This window comes from Protopterus annectens, chromosome 7.part0 (genome assembly GCF_019279795.1).
Source record: "Protopterus annectens isolate FY-2018-M chromosome 7.part0, PAN1.0, whole genome shotgun sequence".
NCBI classification, from domain to species: Eukaryota; Metazoa; Chordata; order Ceratodontiformes; family Protopteridae; genus Protopterus; species Protopterus annectens.
The window spans coordinates 1,254,353,903-1,254,369,278 of NC_056739.1; the positions used below are offsets into that span (position 1 = coordinate 1,254,353,903).

General features: G+C 36.3%; 1 protein-coding gene across 1 annotated transcript in view; it reads left to right on the forward strand.

Moving 5' to 3' along the window:
- The window catches only part of ZWILCH (zwilch kinetochore protein), a 1,326,642-nt gene that overhangs the window by 1,019,500 nt on the left and 291,766 nt on the right, over positions 1–15,376 (forward strand). Inside the window, exon 14 of the mRNA XM_044077868.1 lies at positions 3,868–3,896. Coding sequence (XP_043933803.1) covers positions 3,868–3,896 — 29 coding nt within the window. The remainder of the gene's footprint in view (positions 1–3,867; positions 3,897–15,376) is intronic.

Sequence of the window (15,376 nt, forward strand, 5' to 3'; positions counted from 1 at the left end):
TTATGCCCTATATCCTGAAAGGGAAGCATATGCGTGACATTCAGAGCATATATTATTTAAAGGCTTTGGTAAACTGGCCAGATGTTGGGCTTTCCTTGCCAGAAGATCCCTACCATTAAGAATACTGCAACAATGAAGAGGTGGAGGACTTCTACTGTTATGGTAAGATTTTGCACAACTGTACTTTTGCAGGGGAGGGTTCTTAGAAATTCTCGACAATGGAAAATGAACCATGGAGACAAATCGTCTGCGTTTTGTAGGGCACCATTATGAATCTTCTCTAGGCTATCTTCAGTCTTCTTGTAGGTAATTTGAAGTCGGAAGGTGGGATGTAAGTGGGGGAGGTAGATGTTGAGTTGTGCTGAGTGAAAGAGAAAGGAGCGTTACTAAACTGTTGGAGAGTGAAACTGGGAGTTCTTATTTAGAGCATTATATGGTACTTTCTTCTGCGTTTTGTGCCCTCTCAGCAGGTAAACCTTATGCCAAAACAGTTGAAGGATTTCTGTAGGGATAGTTATGAAGCGAGTATGTTGACTTTGTCTTCTAATGGCTTGTTAGGTTAGGTTATATAGAGTGGTGTAGTGGTAAATTGTGTTTGAATGTCTGAGTATGAGTTTTTCTTCAAGTTATGTCAAGCTTCAGCTCCAGCTTTTATCAGCTATTTAAGTCCTTAGTAAGCCAGGGCATTAATTTGGTTTTAAATATTCTGTAAATTAGTGGAAATTACTTTGAATGTAATACAGGAGGGTTGAAAGCTTTTAGTGGCTATTTGGGTCTATAGGTGAAAGTATATCAGACTACTTAACAGCAGTAATGTGTGTTTTTAGTTTGCAAATGTTCATCTGTGATTTAGATCTGAGTGAAGTTGTGGATTGTGAAGGTAATGAGAATAGTGGTCACTAAAGGTCAGTGGCAGAATATAGCTGTTAGATTTTTGTTGATTGATTATAAGGTTCAGTAGGAAGTGATATGTCGGTCTATTTAATATCGTAATACCAACTTAACTTCATCCTCCAAATGGCAGAAATATCTACTCACTTTTTCTAAGAAAGCCCTCTCTCGCCACCCCTCCCAAACCTTTTCACTTTACCCCCTCTGGTAAACTTCCTTTCTCTCACATCTGATCTAACATACATCACTGTGCTCACCTGTCTTTCAGCCAAATAACCCTATATCTGTTTATTGCTACTCTACTATACTTTACAAACTACTGTTCTAAAATGGAGCTGAATATTCCTGTATCTTTTTACTCCTCTTCTGTTGTACCTTACAGACTAGACCTAGTATCTCTCTTACTTCACCTGTACCAGCCAAGTCACTCAGGTTTGAACACTGTAATAAGCCAAAACCTAGTAGCCAATGTAAATAATGAATCCTGTACTTCAGTAGCTCCACTTATTGTTATTGATTCCACATCTCATTCTCTCCTCTCTCATTGAATGTTTAAGATCTTTAACCATGCCTGTAACATATACAGTGCAAAAGCATTTTTGTACTGTTATAGCTCTACTTAGCTGCTGTTAATGTACAAAATACCTTATTTATTTTTTCTTTTGGTTTAATAGTTAAGACTAGTTATTCATCTCTGTAATGTGCTTTTTTTGTTCTCTAAAGATTAACTTATAATTGTTATTAATGTTTGTATAAGATCTGTATCCCTCTGCCTATAATTCAAACCTTTTGTACACATTTTATCTGTAGCTTTTCTCTAATTTCGTTGAAAAGGGGTCCCATGACAAATTGGACCATCTCTGTAAGCAAATGCTAGGAAGAATTTTACTTTTGTTAGTTTCATGAACCCTTGCTAAGAAGTGTTGCTTGTTTGGGAGTGGACCTTAGCTGGGAGCCTCACTCTTCCAGTGACTCCCATTGTGGAAAATGTACACGTGTTAGCGGTCTTCTGAGCCACTCCTCCAATCTTGTCATGCAGTTTGTTGATTCAGAGGCCATGTTTGATTTCGATTTTTTATTTTTTTTTTTTCAGAATTGGGGCATGCTGGAAATAATCTGTTCAAAACATCCAAGAATGCATTATGTTGCCAAACATGGTGAAGTCTGTGGTAGATATTGTCTCCATCCTATGACATGGAAGACCTATATACATTCTTTCTGTTCTCTTTAATTTGTAGTTCATCTCACAATTCTAAACAGAAAGACTGAAAATTTAACCTCTTTCCCTTCTGATGGCAATATTTATTGGTGATAAGCCTACAGACATAGAAGGATAAAGTCTAAACCACAGTCCAGGTGATCTAAGTTCATTTAGTAGCTTGGATGCTTGACTATGCAGACAAGGAGGTGGGTGCATGCACTTGAACACATCTCACAGTTTATCCTGATAGATGTTTTTGGATGTGGGGGGAATATTGCCCTGGAGGGGCTGTAGCTGAGTTGATGTTGAGCTAGGCTAGTATGCCAGTAATCCCAATGTATGGTTTTCCCCAGCACAGATGTGTGCACACATTGGAGATGGAAGTTGGGGAAACAAAACACTCCTCAGCAGCAGCAATGTGGTGCTGCACCAGGGTGTTTTGATCTCTCTCTCAGCTCAGAGTAATGCTGAAGTGAAAGGTCATGCCTTTAGAGGCATGACTGCTTCCATTGCTTTCTTCATTAACGTCTCCATTGCAGACATTTTTTGCCATGGCCACTTTATCCTTGGATCACAAATTCACAAAACCTTTATTGCATCATCTGGGACTCCATGAATTGGGTTGCCTTTGGTGTATGTATATTTCTGATATTTTGTTATTTTGACTTCCCTCTGATATCTTCTGTCCTTGTAGATCTTAATTGGTATGCTTCATCAAGAAGGTGCGTCCTCATTGTTGAAGGCAACAGAATTGTTCTTAATCTATGAAGGGGCCATTGTCAGTGGGATCCTTTGCCCTTTTGCTCTCCACCTTTAGTTTGACAACCCCTCAGTCCAGTTGAGAAAGTATATATATATATATATATATATATATCTGTGTGTGTATGTATGTATTTAGAAGTATAGCCATTGATTCTTATCTCTTGATTTCCAGAGAAGGTGTTTGCTTTTGGGGGGTGAACGGGCATTAAGAGCCTCTAGCTATACTTCTGTAGTCTTCACTTTACATTATGTCATTGTGGGAGAAAAAGTGCCGCATAATTATTGATGAAGAGGTTGAACCCAGTGACTGACCCAACAAGACAACTTTCTTGATAGATCAGCTGTTACCATAACAGTGTACCTGTAGTATCTAAAAGGTGACTGTCATTTTGTTGAGTGGTGCCCTCTCTATGCTTGGATGGCCCTTCCATATGGCTTTCCCTGTAGGTTGACCAATATTCATCACTTATAATTGCAGATGTCAAATTATCTTTGTTTTTGCTTGACATAAACATAGTGTGCCTGTTGAATGGTTGAGGGTGAATGGTCAAGGACCATGGACTGGACACACGGTCTTATTGTGGCACTTTGTTACATATTTACAGACAGCCCATCAGCATAAGAATGACTGAAACAATTTCAGAAAAGGAGAGTGACCAAATCATCGATCTACTAACCAGTGTTCATGAAGATAGTGATGCTGTAAAAATGTGTGGGTGGGTGGTGTTTGGAACTGAGTTCTTATTTAACTGGTTGTCTATAGGATCTCTTTTTTTTAGACTGTTTCACAATAAGTATTAACGCTGCCCTGTGTTGACTTTACATCTGCCTTTAGGTTGAGGAGCATGTGGTTGTTTTATATGAGTGTGTCCTTACTTAATTGAAACCTGCTCTGTTTTGCTTAACTTATTTCAGTTATTTTTGTGTAATAATTATAATACTATATTTTCCTGAAATTGAATCTTAGTCTTAATATAACCACGTGCTTTAACACTTGTATGATTTTATTGCAGGTCAGGAACTTACAACCTTAAACTATCTGGTAAGGGCCTAATGTTTGATTTCATAGTTGTAGAAGTTGCTTTGTATAACAGTACTTTCACTGAACAATTTTATTTATTTTTTTTTTTTGCAGATCTTCATTTTGTAGTCAGAACTAACATTGGAAAACTGATAATTGCTACAAGTTTGATATCTTTCTTTATATCTGTATGATATATACAGTTTAGTTTAAATAGTAAAAAATATTATTTTCCCTTTTAAAAGCAATTCAGTTTGAAAAAAAAATAGTCCTTGAAGGACCCTTCTTATTTGATATTTCTTCTTCTGAGTATGGTCTTTCACAGATTTTTGCTTTCTTCAACTCCTGTGTTGGGGAGGGTGCCTGCCTGTCGTCAGTGCATTCCCTGTTATCAAGCAGTGGCTCTGGGAAGGACTGCCCAACTCTTGCTCCCTTGTTCTTTTCCTTTACTCACACAGTTCAAATCTTGATTCTTATTCTCCTCTTAGAAAGTCAGCAAGTTGTTTTTATGGTGTCTTATTTCCAACCTGGACTGCACTAGCTTAATTTTTATTGCCTGCCATGATATTGAACCACTAATAACAGTAATTTAATCAAGGTACTAGACTAGAGGGGTCATGGAAAGCTTGAATTTTACCTAAATGCTTGCAGCAAAGCAGCTTTAGAAGGTAGGCATTGCATGGTTTCACGTGAGTATCCATTGCATGAGCAGGCATGAATTGGAAGAAAAAGAAAATGGAGTATGATGCAAGGCATTACCTAAAGCCTTTTCTGTCTGTGCCTGCTAGACATGCATCCTACACCACTTTATGATCTGTAAGCTCTATGACTAGTAAGGGATTGTAAGCTGAGAAAAGAGAAATGATGCCGTCCATGAACCACATTTTCGATCGGTCTTGAGGTTCAAATATTAACATTGCTCTGCCAAAACTTAAGGTTTGCAAGCCTATTCACATGGAGCAAACTGCTAAGCCATCTGGTGAGCTTCACGTTTGAACTTTGACCCAGAGTGCCAAAGCCATCCCCAGGGTCCTGGACAGAAAGGATTTTTTGGAGTTTGTAGGATTTAATCTGTCAGGTGCGAGAATGTATCGTTGTGGGAATTCAGTCTGATGCAATACATAGGCTTGTCATGAGCAAGCTTCATGATAGACATGGAATTTACCATGTATCGAAGGCCATTTATCCAGTGTCGTTTGATCCACACATACAAACACATGCAATACACTAAGGAATCAGATGAGTACAGATTGTCCTTTCCCTGAGGTAGTGTGAATATGGTCTGTCACCATCCAAAATATGAGGATAGAAAATAAGGAACTCTGGTTCAAGTCACACATCTCCCCAAGTGGAAGAATGTTATTTTTGCAGGCCCTCGTTGCCCCAATTGTGAGATTTTTTTGCAACAAAAAAGGTTGTTGCCATTTGTCAAGGACAGCAGTACAAACCAAACCATGGACAGCAGTGCATGTGAGATGCTCAGCTTTGAATGTCTTGGACATTAACACTCTGCCTTGGGCTTGGACCAGTGCCCACCACTATACTTCTCAACTGTCCAGATTTTCAAAGAATGTTTAGATTTTTGCCTCTTAATGTCTCTCAAATGGAAATAGCTACTAAGAATAGAATCACTTCATATTACAACTCTTGGATAAAAGTCTGAGATACTAGCAATAACCAGTTGTATTACAGTCTGAAAATTAACTTACTCTGAAGAAATATCTTGTATTTATTTGTTTGACACCCCTGTAAATAGTTTTTGTTTTATGTAGTTTTTTTCTTTGTGTGGTTGATAAATCAAATATGTATGATTTTAATTCTGAATCATATGTTATACGAATCTTAAAAATCCTAATAAAAATATTCGAGACGAAAGACGCTATTAGCTATCTCATCCTAATACTCCCTCCAGCTGAAGATAACTATAATCTGTCTACTTGTGAGTTTAACAACTATTTAGCAGTTGGAGAAGACTTGCAGGCAAAATTTACAGACACAATTTTGCTGATTCCGAGAAACAGGCTGTCCCTACATCTGCACTCTTTCTTCACTGCTTCTAGTATATAAAATTAACTGAACACCCCCAAGTGAAAAATAGACTAATTGAATTGCACTGCAATTATTGAAAAGTCATATCAGTTAAAAATAAATAAATAATGGGGTGTTCTGGAATGAGGCATGGCTATGAAATATCCTGTACTTGTAAGTCCCTTTCCATGTTAAAAAAAAAAAATCCATTCACAAGCAACATTGAAACACATTATCTCTCTTTTTCTTTAGCTATTAATTAAATAGCATACAAATACAAAAAACACATATTTGTAACCCATTGTTTTCTAATATTTTGCACCTGCTTTACAGGGAGGTTTTACATTGTCAAATCGTTAACAAATAAGAAAAAAAAATGAAAATTCTAACCATGTATTATAAAATAACCTTAAAGATGTTATTCATGGCTCAGATGTCCTTTCCATCTGCTGTGACCAAAGCATGTATTTCAGCATTTTTTCCTTTTATTTTAAAATTTGAGGAAAAAGAACCCTTTTTGTCTCCTTCATAATTTGTGATGTCTTCTTGGATTAGCAGTTTCTTTTCCACTTTCTGGTGATTGTTGGATTTACTATTTTGAGTTGTGAATAAAGCAAAGTCCATGCCCCTTTCACTATTCCATCTGTTTTATAGCTAATTATTCAGAGAACACTATGATTTTCAATTTTCCAGCTGAATAACATTGCAAGTTCTATATTTCAACTTTAAATTGTTCTAATTTAAGACTAAGATGTATGAAATCCCTTATTAAATTAGTGTTGCATGAGTGCCTTCGTTGAAGGTTGGGCGTCAGGCTGGCATCTCAGCACTGTAAAAATCTACTGCCAATCATTAGCAGACCGGAGTTCTGCTGTGGCGACCCCTAACTGGGAAAAGCCGAAAGAAGAAGAACATCATCTCCAGCAAATAGATATAACGCTTGGGTGTAAACAAATATTTTCAAAGAGGCATTTCTAACTGTAAAATGCAAATTTCCTTAATTTTGTAGCATATCTTTCTCGATATGCATATGTAATTGTAGTACTTATGAAACTTCACTAAAAGCTCAAAGGAATGCATAAAATCCAAAACTCAAAATCCAAAAGCAATTGCTGGAACTACTCTATCAAGCAGCTACATAACACAATTTAAATAACTGTCACAGTCCAAAAACACACCCAAGCTCATAGTTTCCAGTGTGTTTTGTTTTATGGGGCTTTTGTAATTTTTTTTTTTTGAGCAGTTATTTAACCTGAGTAAAGCAGCTGCTTAATCGAGTAAATTGCTTTTAAATTTTGAATTGTAGTACTTAGCTTTTCTTCCCAAATAATTCTGAACTTAATCGTCTCTTTGGCGCTTTCTTCTTTTAACATTTTGCATTGTTTACTTATGACTCATTTGTTTTTACCCAGATGTTCTTGTCAGTTTTTTATCCACTAAAGGACCAATTTCAGCAAGTCTTTCTTTTGAAATGTGTAATTTTAGAGCTTTCATCTTATCTGTTAATTTATTTTGCAGTTCACTGTTTATACTATGGTCTACATCTGTGTCAGTGTTTGTTCCCATATCCCTTATTTTTCTTCTGTTATTAACTGATCATAGTACGTTAATCCATTGCAGACCTTCATACTTCTATAAATTTTTGGTACTTGTGGCCGTTATTACTGTAATAATTCTATTGCATCCAACTCATTAAACAAAGGTAATGGTATTTTTCTTTTTCAGCAAAATTGTCAACTTTAACTCCGCCGACACCAGCAACCACCCTCTGTCCTTATTCTTGCCTAGTCTTCTCTCTCTCAAACACGTCTCTCATCTCCCAGTTGTATTAGGATGATTTTCTATCAAGAGTAGGGATCTGAGTCCAATATATCCTATAACATTTTAGGCCTAGGAAGTATATCTCAAAGCCCTCCTGTTTCTATTGCCAAAGTTATAGTGTTACATGCCACTGAAAGTTTTTGCTGTGCTCATATAAATTTTGTAATTTTTTTTTTATAATTTACTAAAAGCTTATCTCAGTGAGAAAGTAAGATTATATATATATATATATATATATATATATATATATATATATATATATATATATATATATATATATATATAAAATACTTGTGACAGCTTGATTGAAAATATTCTTCAGTTTCCTAGATAGATCTTTTACATTAATTAAAATGTTCCTTAATGTTAAATACAGTGAATCTTCAATAGTGTTTAACTTCAGTCCTAAACTTGCCAACTGGAGTCTCCCATGGGTACTCTTCACATAAGCTGTTACTAGGTGAAGAATTAGTTTTTATAGATTGTTTTTTTTTTTTGTACGTGTCTTGTATCCAGCATTAGTACCATGTCAAATTCCTGATTACTTCTGGATCCCTTTGATGATCTGTCAAATAAAGGAGACAGTCGATGTTTGTAGCTCTTATCCCCTTACTTATCTGTTTCAACCTACTTGACAGGGGTCAATATAAATAGGGAATATAAGAAAGAGGGAGAGAGTACACTGCCTCTGTTTCAAATGAAAACTTCTGAAAAGTTTATTTCCTACCTTTATTTGTGTTGAGGCTTTATAATACAAAGATTTGGTGTCCAAACTTGCAATCAGCAGTGTTTGCTTGGTTTTCTTGGCATCTGTAGACTACTGTAATTGTCACATTTAGAACATGTTATTGCCTTTGCCGCCTTATATATTGTTTTTGTCTTCCTCTGAACTGTAGTATAGTATATGCTTTATTTACTTTAGTGTACTGTGCTTTCTAATGGTTTATAAACCTACACCAAATGTACAATGTTTTTCTTGTTCAAACTCCAAGACATGGCTGAAAAAGGTCAGTAGACCAGACAACCTACCCAGTTAAAAGAAAAAAAAATATTTTATTAACATATATATTTTCAATAAGTTTTCGTGGGTGGTTCTACATGGTACCAAACATCCCTGCTCAAGAAAATATAGTGAGGGGCAGTACAACCTAATCTTTTCTCAACTAGTGCAATAACTAACTTAAGATTAGTATAGATAGTGGTTTATGTGACCCAGCTTGTGAGGAATTCTTGCTTTGTGTATGAATAATCATTATGGTAGTTTGTTTCCAGATATCTTGGTGTCTCACCAGTTACCAACACCTAATTAGCTAGCTTTGTAAAGCCGTTAATACATTTGTCTTTTACCATTACTTATATTTGTAATGGTAAACCATCTGGTGTGGGTGTTAACCACTCTTTTGATTCCTTAGTATTTTTCCACCTCCTCCTCCTCGTTAACTTCTTGCATCAGGTAGTTCCCCTGGTCCCAGTCCAAGATTTTTAACTTTTTAATGAGGACTTGCTTAGGCAGTCCCTTACTTCATTTGTCTTTCTCTCCCAGTCTATCTTTTTTTACATAATCAATCATAAAAATTATCAAAACCTCCAATGCATTGTCATGTTTTTCACAAGCTCTCCCTGTCCTTTGATTTAAAATTTTGCCCATTGGTCTCTTCACCTTTAGTTGTTTAAGCCTAAGAGCTAAATATTTTTATTCTTTGAGTTATTTCAAAATCTAACATTCTAAGTGGTCTCTTAGCACTGTTTACCTTGTAATGTAGCATTTTGTTTATACTGGTCTATAATTCCAGCACTTTGAGTTCAGCCTCTTTCCTTCCTTTTGAATCCCTTCTTCCTTTTCCATCAGTAGGTCTGTATGTAACCGGGCTATTTTTTGTGCATGTCTTTTCTCAGGTAAAAAATTCTTTAGAGATTCCTTGTACCTGCCCTATATTTTTATTATCTGACTTCTTGTGTAGAATGCTGATCAGTACTATATAAAAACAACCCAATCTGCCATTAAGTTGTTTCCCTTGACAAAAATGCAGATCAACTCTGCTGTTTGTCTCCTTTCCTTATTAAGGTATGTATGCAGAGTCTTAAAAAGGCTCTCTTTCATTTTATTATATATATATATATATATATATATAATTTTTCTTTTTCAGGCTCATTGTTAATGATGATTCTATCAGTTCTTCAGTGTGATTTATTCCTGGCTGAAAAATGTGTGAAAATCTCTTGGATGCCTTAATGTTTCCTGCACATCTGTCCTCCCCTTAGTCTAGCATACTTATAACTCAGCCTAAGACAGGTACCCTGTGAGCCCTAGGACTAGTGTGCACTTCAGTGAGGGGAAAACAACTTGTGTTCCAGTCTCCTGCTTAGAAAACCATACCCTGTTGCATTATAGCTCAGGCTCTTAACATTCTAGCTGTACCTGCTAAGCAATCTCTGGTGGGAAATACAGATTTACAATCGTTGGTAAACTTCATCATAACTTACCTCTTGCTAATACAAATCTGATTTGATTTGATTTTACTTCAAGCAACTCAAAAACTATATTGCTTTACAGTATTGTAGAAGCATCTGTCTTACAATTGATATGATGAAAACCCTAAAATTTATGCCCAAGGTACCCTGTTTCAAATGTTCAGTTTCATTCAAATGTATTTTTTGCAATAATACAACAGGAATGTTATAGGATTTGTTAAACCGTTGCCATTCCATAAGACTGCAGATATTATTTAAACAGATCACTATTGCAGTTACACAAGCTACAGATAGGTGCTGGATGCAGAAATAAATGTAATATTGTATTAATGTTTGTTGCAGCATTTGCCAGTTTTATTCTCCCAAAATTACAGACACATTGTTCTTGTTTAAGCTTCCCTCAGTTTTGCATTTCATATTTACCTCTTATGCATTCAGCTGTACAGAAAATGCGAATGGAGAGATGAGGGGTCCGAATGGAGAGATGATAAAATCAGCAACAGGAAAGAGGTATTGCTGGAATTGAATTCATTCTCAAGACTTTGTGAGTACCTTCACAAGGTGGGCCCTGTTTTTCACACAAATCTCACCAAGACGACACTGATATATAGACTGCATTTTATGTGGCATATATCCTGGACCGATGAAGGTTAAAAAATAAAGAAGATAGCTGGGTGCACAAGTCCCAGGATAAAAAAGTACCCAATCCTAGTAGGTGCATTGGTACCAGGACAGGAAAAAATCACAGTATAGAATCCTCAAGACATGGAAATATTTTTACAATGGGGCTAAGGGGGACAGCCCCCCATTGTAGAAGGAAGTAGCAGTCCACAAAAATCACAAAAGCTGGTAGGCCAAAAAAGAGCCATACAGATGATAGTGGACTATTGAGGATAAGAAAGAAATTGTGTATTGTTACTATAATGCAAGAAGCCCAGAAATTTTTTTGATTGAGAGAAATTACAGGAAAGAAGAAATACACTCACAAGAAAAACTGTCAGAAGCTTCAGATAAAAATGTGTTTATTAATACAACTGATCTGTGAAAAACAGTGTAGACCAAGAAACCTTGTGCCATTTGGGAAAAGAAGCGACTGAGGAAGTGTGAAAATTTAGAGAACAAAATTTAGAGAGCTTTGAAGGGTATAAAAAAAGAAATATGAACATGGGAAAACAAGAGAGAGCTAATATGATGCAGTATTTATGCAAAGGAGAAAGCCAAATTAATCAACACTAAAGAGGCAGTCCTAAAGATATTCAAAAAGAAATATAGGCAAAGGCATCCAGATATGGAAAATGTGACAATAAAAAAGATAACACAAAGGGAATGTAGAACAGAAGATTAGTCAAGTAGAATTTAAATAGAAGCTGAAGTTATGGAATATTTGCAAAGTGAAGGATTCAGTGTAGAAAGTCTAACACAGGTCATATCACACCATGATGGAACAACTAGTCCCCAAGGTAAGAAACGAGGAGCAGGAGACATTTAAAGAAGAAACATGGACATAAGAAAGAAAGAGATTTAATATGGTGCAATATTTATGCAAAGGAGAAAGCAAAACTAATCAATACAAAAAAAGCATCACCAAAGATATTTGAAGAGCAGTACAGGCGAAGACATCTGGATATGGAAAAATAAGAAAACAAACAGGAAATGTAGAAAAGAGGATTAGTAATGGAGAAGGTAAAGAAAGAGAAACTAAGGTTATGCAAAGTGAAGGATTTAGTGTAGAAAATTTTATTCCAATAACAGCAGAGCAGGATAGACCAATGGACACCCAAATTAAGGAGAAACCATTGGAGCAGGAAGCATCTAATCAGTTGACATAGGAAGATATTTTGGAGCCTCCCTTAGGAAACCAGTACAAAGGTTCAGTTGAAGCTATACAGCAAGGGAAAGAACAGGAAACGGTGGCAACTCTGACACAGTCAATGCCGTTGAGTGATAAGCCAGTGAGTCCCCATATTAAAGAGCAACAGATGAGACAGGGTGAAACTGAAGAAAATGTAGCACAGGAAGAAGCTCTGGAACTTTCTAGGAAATAGCGAACAAAGAATATGCCCTCAGTTTAGAAGAAAATTACCTAAGAGAAGAGTTACTTGATTTAATAGAGATGTATAGACATATACTGTACTAAGATTGATGAAAGAAATGGACTGCAGAAGGTCAATAAAACCCAGAAAGTTAGAAGTTTGATGAAACAAATGAACACCGTAATTAGGACTGTCCATAGAGATTCATGCGATATAACAAAAGTAAATAGGATGCATTACTGTGTAGCCAAATTAATAACTGATAGCCCTATCACAAAAACATAGGGTAGTAAGGGGAAGGATGAGGCGAAATTGAATGCCGCCATGGAAGTATCGAATAGAGAAAACTATAAAGCAATTAAGACAAGAAGTGTTACTGTTAGAGGAGGGAACAGATCAACAGATCAGGATTTATCCTGCACTATTGCAAATAATAAACTAAAAATATCAGCACAGGCAGAAAAAACTTAGATACACATATAAGTACAAAGGAAAAGTACAAAATAAGCAATTTATTGACCCAAAAAAGTTTTTTATACAGAATTGGGAAACAAGGTAAAAGGAATTGAAAGACTACCAAAAAAGAGATGCATTTTGGACAAGTATTCCTGCGGAACATAAAGATGCTAAATGGACAGAAGTAAAAGATAGACTAAGAAGTTCAAATGTACAACATATGAAATCGGATGAAGTAATTGCCAGAGAAATTGAAAGAAAGTTGAGAAAGCCTCTAACTGGAAAACCCCAGGCCCAGATGCAGTACCGAACTTCTGGCTAAAAGTATTAACATGTTTGCATGAAGATTTAGCCACGAGTAAGAACTATTTATAACCCTGAACAGACAGCAGCCTGACTAACAGGGAAAGACAATGCTCCTACTTAAGAGCGAACCTGCAAGCTAGTCTAAAAATTATAGACCAATAACTTGTCTTCCGATGACGTATAAACTATACACTGGAATTGATGTTGATAGAGTTTATAGCAATTTAGAAGAAAACTCAATTATGGCAATAGAACAAAAGGGAACTAAGTCATATGGAACAAAGGATCATTTGTTAGTCATAGCAGAGAACTGTAAAAAGGGGAAAAATCTAAGTATGGCATGGATTGACTACAAAAAAAATCATTTGATAGTATCCCACATTCATGAATAAAAGAGTGCTTAAAAATGTAGAAGATACGCTGTGCACTGATAAACTACATTACAGCGACCATGAAACAGTGGCAAACCACTTTGCAGTTAAGCCATGATAAAAGATGAATTATTATTCCAGGGATAAAAATCCAAAGGGGGATATTACAGGGTGACTGTGTCACTGCTGCTCATTTACCTTGCCTTTAACCCGTTAAGCTGTCTTCTTAACAGATTAGGTCATGGCTGTAATTTGGCTCCCAAAAAGCAGACAAGTGTAAAGATTTTTCATCTTTTCTTTGATGATTTAAAACTGTATAACTTATCCGATGAGGAACTGAAAGCACAACTGCAAGTAGCCAAAACTTTTTCTGATGATATAAGAATATCATTTGGTCTTGATAGATGTGTGCAAAAGCAGCTTTTAAAGCAGGAAAGCTGCAGCACCAAGAAAATATCAGTCTGTGACAAGAATGTGACGTAAAAGAACTTGATCAAGAGGGAGTATATAAATATTTGGGAATTGATGAAGGATCAACAGTAAAACATGAACAAATACAAATAAAACTCAGTAAGGAATATTTTAGAAGACTTGAATTAATACTGAAAACAGTGTTGACATCTAGGAGCAAAGTTCAAGTTATAAATCAATTTGTTTTTCCTGTCCTAACTTACAGTTTTGGAATGATTGACTGTCCCAAAAGGTGCTGGATAGATTAGACAGGAAAACAAGAAGGATGCTTCATGCTCATCAAATTATTTATAAAAATCAGCGCATACCAAGATTATATATTCCCCATTCCAAAGGAAGTATAGGCCTCCTTGAATTGATAACATGTATTGGTCTGCAGTCGTGGGACTGCTTACAAATCTGCTGACCTCACAAGACCCAAACATAGTGCAAGTGTTGAAACATGAGGAGAATAAATCTAAGATGACTTCCCTTCTTAGTCTGGCAAAAGCATATTGTCGAACGGGAATGGAAATCAAACCAAAAGTAGATAAATGCAGGCAGCAACTGAATATGCCAAAAAATGAAAGAGAATAATATGAAGGATCAGATGAGAAGGCAAGAAATGTGGAAAATGCATAAATATAGTTGCAAGTATAGAAAACTCCCGGAATTAACCTCATGTTGATCAGGATTGAATGCAGGAATGGTTAAGGAGAGGCAAATTCAAACCAAAAGATGAGAGGTTAATATTGGTAGCCCAAGATAGTGGACTACGTACATGTTGGTTTACAAAGTCTATTGAACATGTGGGAGAAAATGACAAATATACGTTTTGTAAAACAGAATTGGAAACATTCACAAAATTCATTGCTGGTTGTAACATAATAATGGCAGAAGGAACTGTATACTGAATAGCAAAATAATGTGGCAAGACTGTTGCACTGGGGATTATGCAAACATTATAATGAAGTAGCTGAAAAACACTGGAAATATGAGCCACAAAGCATCATAGAAAATGATGGCCTACATCACATGGGATCACCCATTACCAACAGTTCAAAAGATAGATGCAAGAAAAACATAGTGGCGCATGAAAAGACAAAAGTAGCATTGCTCATTGAAGTCACTACACCCAGTGACTACAGTGTCTTGCATACAGAGCAAATGTGTCCACCTGTGGCCCACGAGCCACACGCGGTCCTCAGAGCTCTTCCATGCGGCACCCAACCTCTAACTGCAGCATCAATGTACGCATGCCCCAAAATATTTTTGTTTTGTTTTTCTCGCCCATGGCCTGTAATTCTAATCTCGGTGCATGCATGTGCCAAAGCACCCTTCTAGTTTTGATTTTTTTGTGTCAAAGAAGGATCTGTGTGTTTGCGCCTTTATTTTGTGCCGAAGAATCAGTGTGTGGGTGTTCTTGCTGAAGAGGGACTTGTGTATGGATTTGCCGCCGTTGCCTTTGAAAGGGACAACACTTAACCTGTGTCAATAGGTAAGTATGGGGTGTGTGAGTGAGTGCATGCATGAAAGCAGAATGTTTGTGTATGTGAAAGAAGAA